At 32.5% G+C, this 19,985-nt stretch overlaps 1 protein-coding gene across 1 annotated transcript; it reads right to left on the reverse strand.

Moving 5' to 3' along the window:
• Nucleotides 1–2,699: 2,699 nt before the first annotated feature.
• On the reverse strand, nucleotides 2,700–19,037 carry LOC132744093 (serine/threonine-protein kinase 3-like; the record flags this gene model as incomplete). The annotated part of the gene is given in 11 exon segments (XM_060732707.1): nucleotides 2,700–5,677; nucleotides 5,991–6,181; nucleotides 9,478–9,600; nucleotides 9,749–9,821; nucleotides 11,451–11,561; nucleotides 12,889–13,026; nucleotides 13,677–13,738; nucleotides 14,657–14,715; nucleotides 14,894–14,940; nucleotides 15,444–15,608; nucleotides 18,981–19,037. Coding segments are annotated over 11 exon segments (1,185 nt in total), but the record flags the coding sequence as incomplete, so codon positions are not given.
• Nucleotides 19,038–19,985: the final 948 nt, after the last annotated feature.

Here is a 19,985-nt window from a genome sequence, read left to right on the forward strand (position 1 = left end):
CTATGAGAAAAACAGTTTTCTAACATTTTTTAGTGGAGTTTGTAAGTTAATTAACAGACACTGAGAATGTACTAATTATGGCAATGACCCAGCAAAACTAGTGTAGACAGATCACAGGTGCACCTACATACATTCAGGGTATTTCAAATAGACTTCGTAAGACCTTAATGTAATAATTCAGGCACAAGCTGGCACCCAAATAGAACAACTGATCTTCCATTAACTAGCTGGATAAATTCCTCACATGAAAGAATCCCTCCAGGAGGAAAGACAAACTGCCAACTATAATACTCAACAGAAAACTTCTTCAGGGAGCATAGAAATATGAGAATGAGTTTTTAATTACACAAATGACAATGTATAGCTAGATGATACATGATATATGATAGAATGAACAAAAACATATTGATTAATAAAAGTTACACAAATTTCAAACGTCTACATACAACATCAGTGTAGGATAAATTCTCCACACATATGTTGAAGGTATTATTGACACATATGTAGGATGTATTTTCTACACATATGTTATGTAAAAGGCTTTTCTCAACACATGAAGGATTGCATTCTACACACATATGTAGGTCACATTCAACAAACACATGTTGGATCTATCTCACTTAGAACAATTTTCCAACTTTTACTACACTGGTAACCAACAAAATTGACATTCAGTCTATTGTTAAGGAAAAATACATAAAACCTTTGTGATTTTTTGTGTGTGTGTGAACTAGAAAATACAATGTAACTAAAACAATCTACAGATATAAGATAAAGTTAAGAATAAGATGTATTTTATAGTCCTAATACATGAGATCTACAAAATATGATAAAATATGTTTTCTAAAGACAAGTTGGAAATATAGAAACTAAATAAAAATTAAGTTATAAGAAATAAATAATCCACTAATGTGATTTGAATATCAAAGGTACCTCCCCTTTTAAAATCCTTAATACATCAAAAACCAAGTTACCTCCCTTTTCTAAACTAAAATCAAAAATTTTAAATAAGATTTTTCATAGTTACATATTTTCATCATCAGAAGAAAAGAAAGAAGTTGTTTTGGCTACTTTTTTCAATTTTAATATCACATGATTGACAATTTAACAGTGTTATTCAAGACAAATGATATGAACCCAGATCACCACTAAACCAGAATCCTTAGTAAAATAGATGTTTTTTTCTGGTCCCGAATTTCCCCGTCTATTTTCATTGCATAAAACTTCTAAAAAAAAATTTGGAACCCTGGTATTCCAGATACCAGACAAAAACATCAAGAGAATTTGTCAACAAAATTGTACATGTTCAACAGAATGACCATTAACATTTGCTAACAAAATATCTAAATTTCATTTGGCATTGACTTCATGAATACACCATCTTCTTTATCAGAAATCCTTCAAGTTTAGCTCCTTTTTTTATTTTATTTTTTTTCCAAGATAAAAATAACTACATACATTCCAGTGATTACATACAGGCAATTATAGCTTTAAGACCTTTAATACTATAAATTATCATGACCAGTGGTACGCATGTACTAAGGGAGACTGTTACATAATTAAAACATGGTTATGTTTGTGTTTTATAAACACTACTTGTATTAAAATCTGTATGTACAATGACAATTATTGGGAGCACCATAACAACATATTAGTACCAGTACTATCTCCACAACAATCTCCACTTGAACTTCAACTAATGACAGTATTATTTCTCCACTAGCTATGGCAGAATCTCCAGTATCATGCAGTAACCTCCACCAGCAATAAGTGGAGTCTCCAATAGCTTTTTGGTAGTCTCCACTAGTATTGGTAGTCTCTCTCCACTGGCTGTAAATTGTCTCCTCTAACTGCTGGTAGAGTCTCCACCAACAATTAGAAGAGTGTCCATTAGTTATTCCAGCTGTTCATAGAGTCTACACCAGCTGTTGGTAGAGGCTCCATCATATACAAGTAAATTTTCCAACAATAAGAGTTCAATCTCCACCAGCTGGCACTGACTTCTCCACCATAATCTTCATAAAGTTAACAATATTTACAATTCAATTACTATGACAAAATTCACACAATTAATATAAAATGCAGACACTAGTGTTAAATCAAATAGATAAAACAAATTTTATCTAGCTTTTAAAATAGAAGAAAACAGAACAAAGGCAAATAACAGTAAAATAAATAGCAATATATGTAAATTGTCATCTGTTTTGTTTGATTTAAATCCTGATGTAACTTATATCATAATGAATTATCATTACGCAAACAATTACATGTTAAAAATGTTAACACAATCAATATGAAGGTAAAATTTTTATAGTATTTTTCCCCCTTGACAAAAAATATTTTAACACTGAACCAGTATCAGATCATTAATCAAAACAGTATGACCTCTATAAAGCAATGTCCTTTGGTGAGCAAATATTTTTGCGGTTGCTATAGACAGGTTAAATTCAGTTATAAATCTTAGTTTGGATGATTTAAATCTGTTGTTGTACAGAGATTATTGCTCTAAAGAGGATGCACTGTATTTAATGTTTAAAGATAAACTCTGAAAGAATAATTACTATGACAATAAACACTGTGTCTCTAATCCATTTTATTAGAGGTGTCCTGGTTAACTGTTTAAACGGCCATGTAATAATGTGTAAATCGTTTGACCGAATGTACTTATAAAATTATAAGAAATAAGATTTTCAACATAAACTATGTTTCTTTATGACAAGATATTCCATTTTGTTCATATTTTGTTGTACTCAAAATGATTACAATACATATCTGAATATGGAGTAACTATTTTTCTGCTAGAATTGTACCGTATTCGATCAGATCCAAAAAAATACATTGTTGAGTACAACTAAAATAAAAACAATTGTCATATCTTGTCATAAAAAACTAAGGTAATATTTAGAATCAATTCAAAACTTTTCCGCTCATTAGTCAAATACTAACCTCAATTACCGGTTATTGAATTTTCTAACCGGTTTTTAGCTAAAAAAAACCAACCATACCCATTTAAACAGATAAACATGACCCCCCAATATCCTATCATCTTAACACTTCCCCTGTGAGATCTGAAAGTGAGAAACTTTTGCCACCAGTAAAGAGCCAGGCAAACATGTACTTCCATGCACTCTGACCAGACTCTATACTATTTGTAGCCCAATTTTGTGTATTTTGATATTTATTGCCCTTCAACTTTTAATGGACTGTCTTAAACTCTAATCTAGGCAAATTCATATAACTTTTTTTTCATCAGGTCAAGGGTTAAATAAGAGCATATATACAAACAAGAGGGCCATGATGGCCCTAGATCGCTCACCTGAATTATCAAACTCATCCAAACAATTACCTAGACAAGCATTCTGACCAAGTCTCATGACAGGTGAGTCAAAAATGTGACCACTACAGTGTTAACAAGGATTATCCATATTTGAGCAGTGCGACCTAGTTTTTTACCCAGGTGACACATATTCAAACTTGACCTAGAAATCATCAAAACAAACTTTCAGACCAATTTCCAGGATACTTGGATCAAAACAGTAGCAACTAGAGTGTTAACAAGATTTTTTTATTTTTAGCTCCGGTGACCTAGTTTCACATGCGATTTCGAACTAATCCAAGCAATTACCTAGACAAGCATCCTGACCAAGTTTGATGATAATCGAGTCGAAAATGTGACCACTAGAATGTTAACAAGGTTTTTCCATATTTGGGCGGTGTGACCTAGTTTTTCATCCAAGATGACCCATGTTTGATCTTGACTTAGAAATCATCAAAAAAAACTTTCAGACCAATTAACAGAATATTTGGATCACAACAGTAGCCACTAGAGTGTTAACAAGATTTTTCTATTTTTTAGCTCATGTGACCTAGTTTTTCATCCGAGATGTCCCATGTTCGATTTATTCCAAGCAATGACCTATTCAAGTTTCCTGACCAAGTTTGATGACAATTGAGTCAAAATTGTGACCACTAGAGTGTTAACAAGGTTTTTCTATTTTTAGCTCCGGTGACCTACTTTTTCATCCGAAATAACCCATGTTCAAACTCATCCAAACTATCACATAGACAAACATTTTGACCAAGTTTGATGATGACTGATGCAAAAATGTGACCGCTAGAGTGTTAACAAGGTTTTTCTATTTATAGCTCCGGTGACCTAGTTTTTCATCCGAGATGACCCATATTCGAACTCATCTGAGCTATTATTTAAACAAGCATCCTGACAAAGTTTGATGATGATTGGGTCAAAAATGTGACCACTAGAGTGTTCACAAGGTTTTTCTATTTTTAGCTCCTGTGACCTAGTTTTTCATCAGAGATGACCCATGTTCGAACTCATCCAAGCAATTGACTAGACAAGCATTCTGACCAAGTTTGATGATGATTGGTTCAAAAATGTGACCACTAGAGTGTTCACAAGGTTTTTCTATTTATAGCTCCTGTGACCTACTTTTTCATCCGAGATGACCCATGTTCGAACTCATCCGAGCTATCACCTAGACAAACATCCTGACCAAGTTTGATGATGATTGGGTCAAAAATGTGACCTCTAGAGTGTTCACAAGGTTTTTCTATTTTTAGCTCTTGTGACCTAGTTTTTCATCCGAGATGACCCATGTACGAACTCATCCGAGCTTTCAACTAGATAAGCATCCTGACCAAGTTTGATGATGATTGAGGCAAAAATGCGACCGCTAGAGTGTTCACAAGCAATTGTGGACGGCCGGACGGACGACGGACATTCACCGATCCTAAAAGCTCACCCTGAGCAAGCTCAGGTGAGCTAAAAAAAGGTTGGTTATGTTTGCACACAGAACTTTCCTCACTATTGTTCTATCATTATGAAATGACTCAAATATTACAGATGAATAGTTTCCTTATAAACGATATGAACACATGAAAAATTAAAGCAGCCTGCCTCCATTTTTGTACCAATTTTTTCATGACAATTTTGAAATAAAAGCATTCTTCTGTTTAGTACAAATTTAGTCAAGTGTATTTATATATATTAAAAGTGATTTAGTCTAGCCATAAACAATAACTATACACAGAAATTACTTGTAACTTGCCAAAATATACAGAAATCACCCTAACTTTATTAGTAAAAGGGTAAAAATACATAGCAATGAAAATATAAATAATTTAAACACATTTTGCATTAAAGAACAGTGTCTATTCTAGGATTCGAAAAAAAGGGAGGATTTTTATCGAAAAGTGAGAATTAATTAGATTTGTTGACCTTTTTTTTCTTCTTTCACTATGTAAAATTTCCCCCTGCCTCTGAAAAAAAAAGGGGGAAATTCTCAAAAATATGAGTGAATCTCCGAAATCCCCCCTCCTAGAATAGACACTGAAAACATGCAGATGGCAAATTTGATTGTAATGTTTTTCAATTTTTTCAATTTATTTATTTTTTCTAACTTTGTGATTTTTTACAAAAATTGTTCATTAATTCGGAAGCGTGCCACTTTAAAACATTATTGTAACATTTACACATGACGAGACAATTCTAATCCTGCTAAAAGTTTTGTTGTCGTTTCTTTTTAGCGTCTATTGCCTCCAGGATAGGTTGTCGTTTAGCTTGAAATCTCGCTCTCAGCTCATCTATCTCACGCTCCATTTCTGGGTCAAGGTCGGCGAGCCGTCTCTCTAGGTCTTCATATGCCAAGTTGCGTAACTAAAAATATAATCATATCAAAATAACTGGCTTAAATATTATCAAAATGTGTTCGTATAATATTGTTTGTTTTTGCTGGGTTTAAAGTCACACCAACACTTTTGTGATGCTTGTTCTTTAATGTACAATATATAAAATGGACTTGTCTAGCAAATGCCTACTGTAAAGGGACTTTGATATAAAATATTAAAAATTAAACAACATTTTACAGCTTGAACAAACTGGAACTAATGTGCAGACTAGCCCATGGAAAAAACCAAGATGAACATTAGAAACAACAGTATGGAACCAACGAAAACTATATTTTACTTACAAATTCAAAGTCTCCATCTATAAGTGACCTCTGGAAGTGATGGGGTGGGGTAACTTGTTTTTGTGGCACTGGTTGCGGGGCTGGGGCCGGAGGTTGTGCACGCTGTACTTGAGATTCCTGCTCTTTCTTCTCAAAATGATCAAGATAGGACGGACGATATTTCTCCTTACCCCCTGTAGCTGTACTATGTCCTGTACAATAAAATAAACCAAACTGTTATATAATAGACTGCATGTATGTAACATCAATTTTCATTAGACAATTATATAAACATTTATATTATCTATATATACAGCTCCTGTAAATTTATAGATAAATATTTTTTCTAATTAGAGAATTGATTATGCTGAAATAAGGCGTGGTGATAAGCTTTTTTTAATGGTTATACGGCTGCTTATACAAGTAAATTGAAATATGCTATTTACACAGTTATATAACCAATATCAAGGTCATATAACTTGGAACAATATTCTTTATGATGATAATACATGTATAACCACTTGTAGCTGTATAATTTCCTACACAATAAAATACCAAGTTTCAGTCATGTAAGTTGGTGTTCTTTCAATGCTGATATCAATATATATATTTCTTTGTGCTTAATTATCAGGGTCGATTTTGACAAACTGTAGTTTTTTCATGTCCTGTTTCAAGTAACTATATAATAAACCAAAATCAATTTTATTCGAAACATATCTATTATAGTTTAAGTTATATTAATATGATGACTGCTTTAAGGTTGTTTAAAACACTCTTTAGTCTCCTTCCTAATCAAACTAGTACTATTGTTATTTGAGGTAACTTGGTCATATTTCCAGTGGCACTAAACAATCCTCTAAGTTGAGACAGACATTTACTCCTAAAAAATTACGAGTGAGACTTAAAAAAGGATTGGAGCACCACACTAAATACCGTATTGCGGTATATACCGGACACGGCACTTGAATGATAAAATGCTAAAATCTTGCCTTTTTACCCAACGAAATAAACTTTAAAAAGTCTCATTCATCTTTTCACACCGATTTCTGTACGGTAATGAATGAAAAATAATAAAAATCGGCGAAAAAAACGATATTTGTCTATTTTCTGATAATGATTTCTGCAAGCGTCTAGAGGTACTGCTCCAATCCTATATTGAGTTAAATCCAAAAATTACAATGTGACTGGAAAACATTTTTAGCAGCTTTAACAGCGATACAAAGTAACAAATCGATATTGTGAGCCGAAACACACAAATATCATTGGAATTTAATACTTTAACCAACAATTTTAGTAATAGGTAAAATAACATTTTCATTTTACAGTCAAACATTCAAAACAATAATCTTAAGATAAGGGATCAAAGACAATTTAATCAAGTTGCATATCTCATAATAATTCTGAGTAAAGTTAGAGTATGATGGTAAAGTAGTTCTTATAATACTTTCTTTATCATGCCATGACAGAAGAGTACATAACGATCAAAGTAAAAAAATTGATCTGTAAAGTAGAAAAGAGAAAAAAAAATTCAAAGTTCAGGTATAATGTTTATTGAAAATTTAAAATGTAATGTCAAGAAATAGAATAATTCGTTAAAAAGTTATAATGCAATGTCAAGGTGGAATAAAAAATGGAATAATTCGTTAAAAATTCTTAATGCAATGTCAAGGTGGAATAAAAAATGGAATAATTTGTTTCAATCTGACGAAAGTTCAGATCTCCTTATTTCTTTTATGTAGATCTAATGACAACTGTATGTTTCACTTTCTTTATAATTTTGATTTCCTGAGAAAACTATTTTTAGCCATGTGATCAAATCGGTTTTTACTTTTTTAAAAGAAGTATCAAAATACCATCATACATGGAAGTTGATTTGTTTAAACTTTATAATGTAATGTCAAGGTGGAATAAGAAATGGAATAATTTGTTGTCAATTTGGATAAAATATGGAATAATTTGTTCAAAATTAAAGTTCCAAGTTGGAATAAGAAATGTAATAATTTGTTAAATTTTGATGTGTTATATCAGATATAAACCATGCTAAGAAACCTATCAAGAAAAATTTGAAAACATTTGAATAAATTTCATCAGGTAGGTAGATTGTTTTTATTCATATCATTATAGAATAGTAAGGGCCCTTTGTCTTATATCACCAAGTTATTAAAAAAAAAGCTTTTTTCAACATATTTGAAACACTTTTTTCTCTCAATCTTACAAATGAAAAGTAGTTATGTTTCTCTTATGTTCCATCTGAACATATTCATGTTTTAAATGAAATATTTATATATATATATATATATATATATATATAAGATTTTCATATTTTTACTAATTTCTGTTACAGTCTAATTGGCAGAGTATTTATCCAAACTCTACTGAAATTTTGTTTTACACATTTTCATATACATGTAATTATCCAGTCAAAGGCAAACAGACCTCTCTATAATATCATGAGAAAAGGCCCTCGATGAGAAATTTCAAAGAGTCAAAGGATATAAGTACATCAGCATATAGAGTGAGCGAGGGGTAAATTTACATTTGTTTATTTTCTTACTGACAAAACTGGACACACTGGAGAGACTGGACATCCCACTTGATATTGAAGCTTTACCTGTATTACACACTGATCAACAAAATTAACATATTTAAATCACTATATGAAAAATTGATGAACAAAATTCATCATCAAAATTTTGTCTGCTACATTTATGTAATAGATTTGTTCTGCCATGAATATGGAACTTTTGAATGTTGCATGCCTTATTTCAATATCAAAATATCCTAATCAGGCAGTATAGAGCCACGCCCGACTGCAATAATTGTATGTATCTCTGTTGTTTTTTTTTACTCTGATTTAACAGAGGGTTTGTCAAAGCTAGGCAATTTATCCACTTAACTGGCTATCGTGCATAACTAACAATTACACTGCAATCCCACTTGATTTCATAATCAGATGTGCCAGAAAAAATGACCATTAGATTAACCCTTTCGCTGCCAGAGGGTTATTTATTTATTGATCACCTATTTGCCAGAAGGTTTTCTAAGAAATTACTATATTATTAATTAATATAATTATTATTATTTGTTATTAGTATTATAATAATTATATATGTTTCCAAATCTGCTAGTATATAATAATTATTGTCGATGGTATAATTATCTATATATTTATTATTATTATTATTATTATTATTATTATTATTATAATTATTATTATTATTATAGAAACGGCAAAAGCCGTCCATATGGCAAATACGCCGAAAATAATAGGGACGGCATATGCCGTCCCTATGGCAGTGAAAGGGTTAAATACCCATGATTAAATACCACAGAGAAATTACGCCTCTTTTGAGGATCAAACCAGCAAACTTTGGATGTTTTCCCTTTTCAGCTAAGCTGGCAGACTAACATGGTCTGGCTCTACTGGCGACACTCTTTACTGTAAGCAGTTACGATGGTTACAAGGGGAGGACAATAAACGCATAATATAACAATACAATTAGCTTACGTTTCATAGTACCGTCATCTTCTTCTTCTGACTCGTTTATCACCATCGTACCAAGGTCAGAATCTACCATCGTGGACGCCTCACTGTTACATATAACTGTACCACTCTCTGACTGTAATGTCCCTGTATGATAACATATACATAAACTTGTCAATTATTGCTCCCATTTATAAATTTTCATAATTGTATTTTTTTTAATATCTTTTATTTATTGATTCTTACAATGATTATATACAAAATGATCTTAACATACAAGCATGAGAATCCTTACCTGACTGAGATCCTTTCATAGTTCCCTCATCATTTCTCACCATAGTTCCTCCTGTCTCCAGATCATCCTCACCCTATATATATATATAAACACATGAATATATATAGGTCTAACACATGAATATAACGGTTATACACATGAATACATAAACACATCAATTAAAATTTAAACACATGAACATATTAGATGTACAAACATACCAAATATATAAACACATTGATAATAGTTTTCTCAACTAATGTGATACAGTCAAACTTCTTTTTTTTTTCACAACTTAAGACATAAAGTGCCAAGATGGAACTGTGTTATGTTATATAATTCACTAGAACTCCGCGAGTCGGATGTGTCGCCTTGTGAACAATGTAGTTTAGGGGAAATGGCCAGGACAAAAATGAAATATGAAAAATAACAAAGGGCAATAACTAAAAAAATAATACGTGCAGAGCAGCAGTTTCTGTACACTGCACTTCTTATCAAATTCTATGATGTTTCAAGTCCATAGCTTTCATACTTGAGGAGAAATGACCAGGACAAAAATAAAGTAAGAAAATCAACAAAGGGCAATAACTCAAAAATAAGAAATGCAGAGTATCAGTTCTTATGCACTGCACTTCTTTTTAATGAGATCTATCATCCTATGAAGTTTCAAGTCCATAACTTTTATACTTTCGGAGAAATGGCCTGGACAAAAATTAAGTATGAAAATTAACAAAGGGCCATAACTCAAAAATTAAGAAATGCAGAGTACAGATTCTTGTGCACTGCACTTCTTAATAATTAGATCTATCATCCTATGAAGTTTCAAGTCCATAGCTTTTATACTAAAGGAGAAATGGCCCGGACAAATTTAAAGAATGAAAATAAACAAAGGGCAATAACTCAAAAAATAAGAAATGCAGAGTACCAGTTCTTGTGCACTGCACTTCTTCTAAATGAGACCTATCATCCTATGAAGTTTCAAGTCCATGGCTTTTATACATTAGGAGAAATGGCCCGGACAAAAATAAAGTATGAAAATTAACAAAGGGCAATAACTCAAAAATTAGGAAGAAATGCAGAGTACCGGTCCTTGTGCACTGCACTTCGGGTTATTGAAAGAAGCATGCATACCAAGTTTGAAGTCAATCAGACTTATAGTGACTGAGTTATGCTCCGGACAAGCTTTAGGGGACGCCGACAACGACGTCGACAACGACACAGACGCAGCCGACACCGCCGACAAAAGTAACCCCTATATGTCACCTTTTCAAGGCGACACAAAAATCAAATTCACATTGTTCTCTGTAAAAGTCATTAAGATGAATTTCAATATAGCAAGGGAGTGACTGGGCGAATGAAATCGTATGAAGCTGATCGCTGTTAGGGCGAGAAAATGTGAAAGCAAGTGATTAATTCAGTGGTTAAGGATGCTAAATGGTGTACCCATTACACAAGGTTCAAATCCTATCAAGACTTCACTGGGTTTTTTTAACCCTGTGATACTCACTGTGTACGTTATTTTAAATGCATTACTTACAGATTTATTTCTGTTCACAATTCACATGTTTTCCTACCTATTGATACTCTGTACAATGATGTTCTGATTTCTGTACAAAGTTAACAGAATAATACTTTCAGATTCATATCTGTTCACAATTTACATTTTTTCTCCACCTATGATTCTCTATGATACAATGTACAAAGTTAACAGTATATAACTTACAGATTCATCTCCATTCAGGGTGTTCAATGTCTGTTCTTCTTGTATCTCCTTTGCCTCTAGAATCATCTTCTGTAATACTGTTACAGGCTGGGCGTTCCGTACAAACTCATGCTGTCATTTCAAATAAAAATTGTCATGTTTAAATAACATGAACTCATTCATGGGCAAAAGAAGTTATTTAAACAATTTTTTTTAAAGCTTTGCTAGAATCTATTATTGTTAAACCTTAAAACTGCTAAATTTGCAGAATAGGTTTATTCTGTTCTGAGTATAAGTACTTTCTCAGTTGTCATCTTTTATATAGTTTCTAAAAGCTATACCTGCCTTTCTTATTGGGAATTTTTAATGAGGTAGAAACCAAAAATTGGAAAAAATAAAAATCCATAAAAATGAAATTTTCATAAATAGATCTTGAACGTAGGGACATACTGACTTATTTCCAATAGGCTCATCAACTGATACTGACTTATTTCCAATAGGCTTATCAACTTAAAGTACTGACTTGTTTCAACAAGTTCATTAACTGATACTGACTTATATCCAACATATCCAACAGGCTCATCAACTACAACAAGTGCTGACTCAATAGATACAGATGTATTTCTGACAGACCCAGAATTCACAAGTTCTATTTCTGTAGATAACCTTTTTCTTTTTACACTTTCAAAAGCAGTCAAAATGCTTGGTCTATCTTTCATGTGTCTCTTTTTTTTCTTTTTTTTTTTTGAGTTGTATGACATAATTCTTGCAGTTTTCTTTATTTATTTACTTGATTTTGCGGCGCTCGGAAGTAGAACAATTTCAACCAGTCGCTTTATCATGATCAAATTATAAGTGTCAAGGTGGTTGTGAAAGGAAGTCTTAATGCCGTAATCATATTTCCGGTACTGTATTAACACTTTATCAATCAGAAATGATGCAACAATTTTCTGCCAAATTTCAATGACTCTACGTTTTTTTGCATCAATTCAATGCATCTGCCGTCAGAAATTGGTTTGGTTGTGGAAAAAGATAACAATTTTTTCGGTAATTTTAAAATTTTCAGAAGAAATTTTAACATTTTTGTCAATTGGGAAGACGCCGATATTCGTCAAAATTAGGCAAAAAAGGATCAGTGAGAATAGTTTGGGTCAGACTCAGACACAATACTGATGGTATATACCCGGCATTATTGCAGCTAAATTCCAAAACACCTCTTGTTTCCGTAAGTGATTAGCCTTTGCCACCAGATTAGAACAAGGACAGTCAGCCCATCCCTGCTGTCTGACCACATTCATGCAATTCGACTACATAAATGCAGTCACACAATGTCCAGTCTGACTAGACTCTATACTGTTAAAATACCATAAACTTGGAATGGACTAAACCAAGATAAATACAGGGCAAATCCATTAAACAAATTCAGAAGGTTGTGTGTAAACAATCTACTCTCCCTTACCTCCAACAATTCTTGAGCAGTAATTCTTTGCTCTGGGTTTTTGACGAGACATTTGGAGACAAAATCTATAAACTCTGGTGACCACTTATCAGGATTTCTAAATGATGGTGGTGGTTTTGTAGGTATCATAAATATTGCCTGTAACAGTGAATGAATATTTAAAATATTCATGAAATATTGAATGATATCATAAATATTGCCTGAAATAGTGAATAAAAATTTTAAATATTGCATGAAATAGTGAATGAATATCATAAATATTGCCTGAAATAGTGAATGAATATCATAAATACTGCCTGAAAAAGTAAAAATATTATTACTTGTATCTAAGTAAATTAGTAAGCTAAACATTACAACTGGCAATAAAAATTAAGTGTTATATTTCAATGTACACATAAAAAGGTGGTTGAAAATAAAACTTCAATTGCAATAACCACACTATGTAGCTTAAGCCTTCATTATATCTTAGCTTTATTTTTGTTTGTCCACAGCAACACTATAGGGGTCATAAATTCATATGGCAACTTTACATCTTTAGCTGTAAAGGCCTTGATTGTCCCTGTGAGCAGACACCAGAGTAAAACCACCAACATTCAGTATATGGTGACTTTACTGGTGCATAATATTTTCGGTAGAACCCTGACCCTATTACAAGCTAGCTGGATATTATCTTCACATGAAAAATATCCAATGTCCCTGGTAGGAATTCAACACGCAGCTGTGGAACCAATTGAGTCAACATCTTAAATCACTTGGCCCTGGAAGTTTGTAATAAAACTAAAACTTACTCTCATAGGATGAATGTCACCATAAGGAGGTTTTCCTTCAGCCATCTCTAACGCAGTTATACCTAAAACATTCATTATTTAGCCTTATACTTCATTAAATACCACAAGTTCTATACTTCTAGAAATATTGATATCCTACACAATTTCTAGAATCAACTTGTTGTTCCCTAGAATCATTTTTATCTAAACCTATAACAGTTTTTTCACTAGAAATACAGTAAAAGTTATATATTACTATGTAATCAAGTTAAACAAAAGATTCTATTATCATGTATATAAAGGGAGAAAATATGTACCTAGACTCCAGATATCAGCTACCTGTTATCTTGTATATAAAGGGAGAAAATATGTACATAGACTCCAGATATCAGCTACCTGTTATCTTGTATATAAAGGGAGAAAATATGTACCTAGATTCCAGATATCAGCTACCTTTTATCTTGTATATAAAGGGAGAAAATATGTACCTAGACTCCAGATATCAGCTACCTGTTATCTTGTATATAAAGGGAGAAAATATGTACATAGACTCCAGATATCAGCTACCTGTTATCTTGTATATAAAGGGAGAAAATATGTACCTAGATTCCAGATATCAGCTACCTTTTATCTTGTATATAAAGGGAGAAAATATGTACCTAGACTCCAGATATCAGCTACCTGTTATCTTGTATATAAAGGGAGAAAATATGTACCTAGACTCCAGATATCAGCTTCCTGTTATCTTGTATATAAAGAGAGAAAATATGTACCTAGACTCCAGATATCAGCTACCTGTTATCTTGTATATAAAGGGAGAAAATATGTACCTAGACTCCAGATATCAGCTACCTTTTATCTTGTATATAAAGGGAGAAAATATGTACCTAGACTCCAGATATCAGCTACCATTTATCTTGTATATAAAGAGAGTAAATATGTACCTAGACTCCAGATATCAGCTTCCTGTTATCTTGTTTATAAAGGGAGAAAATATGTACCTAGACTCCAGATATCAGCTACACAATCATAGCCTATTTCTTGTATCACTCCGGGGCCCTCCTTTGGGGTTTTCCCAAACCCCTATTTTTTTCCATTTGTCCTGTTAAATAAAATAAATAAACTTTATTTAAAAAAAATTTTTTTGAAAATTTTTTTTTTTTTTTTTTTTTTTTTTTTTTTTTTTTTTTTTTTTTTTTTTTTTTTTTTTTTTTTTTTTTTTTTTTTTTTTTCGGGGCATCCAGTATGGTGTTCCTATCACAGTATTACGTTTTGCCATTGTGTCCTGTTAATATATCATACAAAATAGAAACTAGTTATCAATGTTTTGTACTGATATTTTAATTTGATTAAACATGCTTTTCACATAGTAATTATAATGGCCAAGCACTCATTTTCCACCTTTGACACCTGATTAAGATCTTGAAGGGGCTCTGTTAAGATTTTTGACATTACGGAACTGGAAACATCTTTTTTTCTCAAGATTCATGAACCATTTGATGTAGGTCTTGATCAAAAACTAAATGAGTTTCAAAACTTTTAACTCAAATCTGGCTCAGGAATTTCTTAAATTAAATTATGACCACTTTTCTATTTATAATGGTGGACAAGGACCAATGATATCCGTCCATGCATTATTTCAACTATCGGAAGACATCTGGTTTGATCTATCAACCCTTTAACCAAAACACCTGTCAAGCTTCCTCAGACAAATGTATATAAATTAATAATCCCAGGTGAGATTCAATCCTTATGTCTATGATCAAAAGTGTATCAAATTTTACATACTGTGAGCTGGCCAGCAACTCCAAAATCAGCTAGTTTAGCATGCCCCTCTGTGTTTAGAAGGATGTTTCCAGCCTTGATATCCCTGTGAATCTTTCTCTTAGAGTGCAGATATTCTAGACCTTTCAATGTGTAGTATAATATAGTAGCTATCTCTTCCTCGTTTAACTGAAACAAATATTACAGTTATCAATATTAACATTCTGTCATTTATTTCAATGAGTTTCACAAAAGCCTTTATGCCATACAGAGAGACTTACAATGAGCAAGTCAAGGAAAGTGTTGAGCTTTTAAACTTTAAATCATTACAGCATACTGTGAAATCATTTTAATTCGAGGGCATAAATTTTCGTGGTTTTCCGGCAAAAGGCAATTTCGTGGGGTCATAAATTCGTGGATTTCAATTTCCAGGTATAAAAATATATGTGGCCGAAAATTCGTTGATTTCAAAATTCGATAAAACCATACAAACAATATACCACATTTTGTGCTATGAAATTGTTGACACGTGGAAGATCACGTGTTTCTACCTGACCAATCAACCGAAGAATTGTTATTATGGTAATTAACCTACCGATCGGTCTTCTCAATTAACAAGTGTCAAGTGTCAATTATACTTTATAATATATTGCGTATCTTTTTCATTGTTAAAATTTTAAGGTGTGTAAAAACTTTCTTTATGAATTTTAAAGCTGCGAAAAACGTGATAAACGTGGTTCACAACAAGTTCCCATAACTGGCTTAGACAATAAACGCCAAATCACGTTAGTGTTAGCTATAGCTAAGGACGGAACACTTCTTCCACCACAGTTGATTTACGCTGGTAAGACAGAGAGATGCTTGCCTAAGTGTGACTTTCCTGATTTGTGGGATGTTACGTGCACTGAAAGTCACTGGAGTAATGAAGAGTCCATGTTGCGTTACGTTGAGAAAATCATTATACCATATGTGAACAGTGTTAGGGATGGACTACCTCTTGTGAAATCTAGTCAACAGGCCGTAGCAATCTTTGATGTGTATCGGGCCCATCAGAGTCCAAGTGTTCTCAAGAAATTAAAGGACAATGGTATTACCCCGCTTTTTGTGCCAGCCTGTTGTACCGACCGTCTTCAGCCACTAGATGTTGCAGTAAATTATGATTACAAGGAGGCTCTTAAGGCGCGTTTTCACGAGTGGTACACACAACAAGTGATTGATACATTGAATAGTGGTGATGAATGTACACGCACCCCTGTCGATTTGAAAACTTCAACACTGAAACCAATCCATGCTAAATGGATCGTTAGCGCACACGCACAGATGGAGAACAGATGTGATCTAGTACAGACAGGGTTCAGGAAAGCCGGACTTTAAATACTGTAGCAGACGTAAATGAGTGTCGCAGTGTAAAATATGCAGTCTAAAAATGTGATTGTATTTCTTTTTAATTAAGATGTTGATCCGCTAAAAGATTCTAGATCTAGTTACGGATTGTGCTTTAACTTTTAGCAAACTGACGATAGAAACAATTACTGATATTTTTCATGTCAGAATGTTATTATGTGCTGTTTATTTTTTATGTTCAATAATAATGTGCTGTTTATGTAAATAAATGAGTTGATATTGATATTGTGTTTCAATGATTTAAAATACAAGAAGTAAACAAATAAATGTTACGTACATTACAGTTGTTTTTATTTACTAAAGATTTTCGTAGAAGTTGAATAGTGTAACCATCCGGTTATCATAAAATATGAATTTGCTGAGAAAACAGCAGATAAAATCTAGGAGTCAATCTACTATACGAAGAAATAAGTACCAAAGAAATATAATATTATATTAGTTATATACTCCATATTGGTAAAAATAATCATTTCATTCAGGAACCGTATCAATACAAATAGCATCCGTAGTATAGTGCTGTTTGATAGTCACGTGACCCTACATCACTACGATTTTTACTTTCAGTTTGGATTGCACCAAGTAAAAAAACAAACAATCGGTACATACATACATAACAAAAGGTTATTAGTCGATTATGTATCTGATTCATAATTACCTATGATTATTTTTTATTCAATGAATAATGTACAAGAAAAACGCAGGTAAGCACGCAGTTTGTCTACAGAAGATGTACCAACTTCGCACCACTACAAGCATTTTTGGTGCTGTTGACTGATGTTTCATACTTAACATTATTTTGGGCACAATTTGTTCGTTGGGACTTAATTTCATGGGAAAATTAATCCCCCACGAATATTTAATGATTTCACAGTATAGATCGTCATCGGTTAAAATCAGAATATTAAATCAAAATTCAGCTGTCTGAGTCTCTAACATTTTTACAACTTCACGACAAAACCAACATAATTTACCATCCAACCAGCCTGGCGTACAAGTAGAGAAACTGAAAGCGAACAGCATGGACTCTGATCATCCGCCAGTCAGGCTGGTCTGGATCCATGCTGAACGCAAACCCATTATGTTGGTTTTGTCATGACACGGCTCAAATAAATCCATGTTAATCAATATCTGTTATTCTAAGTCCTTACTGATCAATTTTGAAAGTACTTCAAAATGATATTCTTCCTGAAACTGTCCATAAAATTTCAATTAATTTCCTCCATCTTACCATTAAGTGAGACGAATGATTTAAAAAAAATTTACAACAGGAAACCTCAATTACTACCATTGTTTAAATGCCCTTTATGCCTCAGAGATTATTTTACTTTTATTTCTCAAAAATATTTCTATTTTTGGTATACTTTTATAGTTTGATAAAATATGCCCATTGGCAATTTACTTGAGCGGTACTCAATTCTCAATACTTAATAGATTCACTGTCCATAAATGATCCCGAAGGACTAATCACACATAATTTCTGATTTGTTAGTGACAGATAAATGTACATTAGACTGAATGTCTCTAGATTAATTGTCACAGAGAAATTTAGGTTCACCCAAGGTTTGGACCAACAACCCCTGGATTACAAAGTTGATGCTGTCCCTAATAAGTTAAGAGGGCTGACATTAATATCATTTCTGAGATTTTCTCCAAAAATAGCTCAAGCTTTACATAAAGTTTCTTCTTTTGTACTTTACTTGGCCATCTACAACTACTGTCTATATAGTAGGAACATGTCACCTAACATATTATTTACAGGTAAATAATCTTTAAAGAACTCCGCTACGGTTTTATTAACATGACCGGACTGGAAATAATTTTTCTGAAATTATTTGTATGCAAAGTTACTGATTCATTCACAGACTGTGGTTTTCATCCTAACTGTGAAACATGACCCAAAAAATGAAAAGCACACATAAATAACTTTAAACACAAGTCAGGCTAAGAATCGCATTAAAAATCAATTTTTACTTAAATCTTTAATTTATCACATTACTACCTTTTGAAATTTTCTTGTATAAGTACACCCCACTCCCACCGTCCCAGTTGATATTAGCAAGAGTTTTTGATTCTTTTGAATTCTGTACCTCAGTGGTGTTCTTTTAACAGAATCAGAATTGCTGAACATTACTAGATAACAGGCAATAAATAACTTACAACTTTGTTACGTAATCTCATAATATCTGCGACAGAACCGGCCCCACAATACTCCATAACAATCTGTAATATACAGAAATAATCTCTCATAGAAATCAACGTTGAATTAACATGCAAGACAAAATAGTTATTAGAGACAGTAATTTTTACTGGAAAACTGGCCAAGAAAAATTCACTAGTTAACTGGCCCAAGAAAATCACACACTACTTTTCTGGTGTTGAACTGATGCTTATTTACACCATTCCCACCACTGAATTAAATAATCACCATCATATAGCATGGATAAAAAGATCAGTGCCTCCCATGGATGACTCCAGGTGTTATTTCAATAAACAAATAATCATCACATATTTAATATATAAGTGATGCTATAAGGTAAACTTTTTTGTTTAACATATAACTCACAAAGACCAAAGCATGTGTAGCTTCTGGGGAAACTCAATTTATAATTATGGCAAAGTAAACTGATCAGCAATAATGTTATAAAGTTTCAGCTTTACAAATAAATGAATTTACAACTTTTCAATGATTCCTTAATGCAGACCTAATTTCGAAACCCCATATAATTATTTTTTAAAAATTTCAAAGAAGAGTTGAATCGATATGTACATTTGGATAAATAAAAGGTTGTTTTTTTTCAATCCAAATGTGTTGAAATGTAATCCCAATGTTTTGTCTAATGTCATGACTTATTGAAACTTGCTTTCTTGCAATATGAAATATATTACACTTATTAATTAACATCATAAGTATTATTGACAGACAAAACTTTTCTTTATCTTCAAAACAAAGTGATACCTAAATGAAGGCCCCTGGCCCCTATACAGTAATTAGAGACAGACTAGAACAAATGTTAGATCTTTCGTTTTATAACATTTTACATTTCATAAAGTCAGAAGCCCTTTTAAAGTGACATTATGCTCATTCTTTCACTGTCAAATTGAGCTGAATTGACTTTAGTCTTCAAATGATTTACTGTTATAATGGTGATTGACAATGACTTG

Source organism: Ruditapes philippinarum, unplaced genomic scaffold (genome assembly GCF_026571515.1).
Source record: "Ruditapes philippinarum isolate M1 unplaced genomic scaffold, ASM2657151v2 ctg1704_1_1_1_1, whole genome shotgun sequence".
Classification (NCBI taxonomy): Eukaryota; Metazoa; Mollusca; class Bivalvia; order Venerida; family Veneridae; genus Ruditapes; species Ruditapes philippinarum.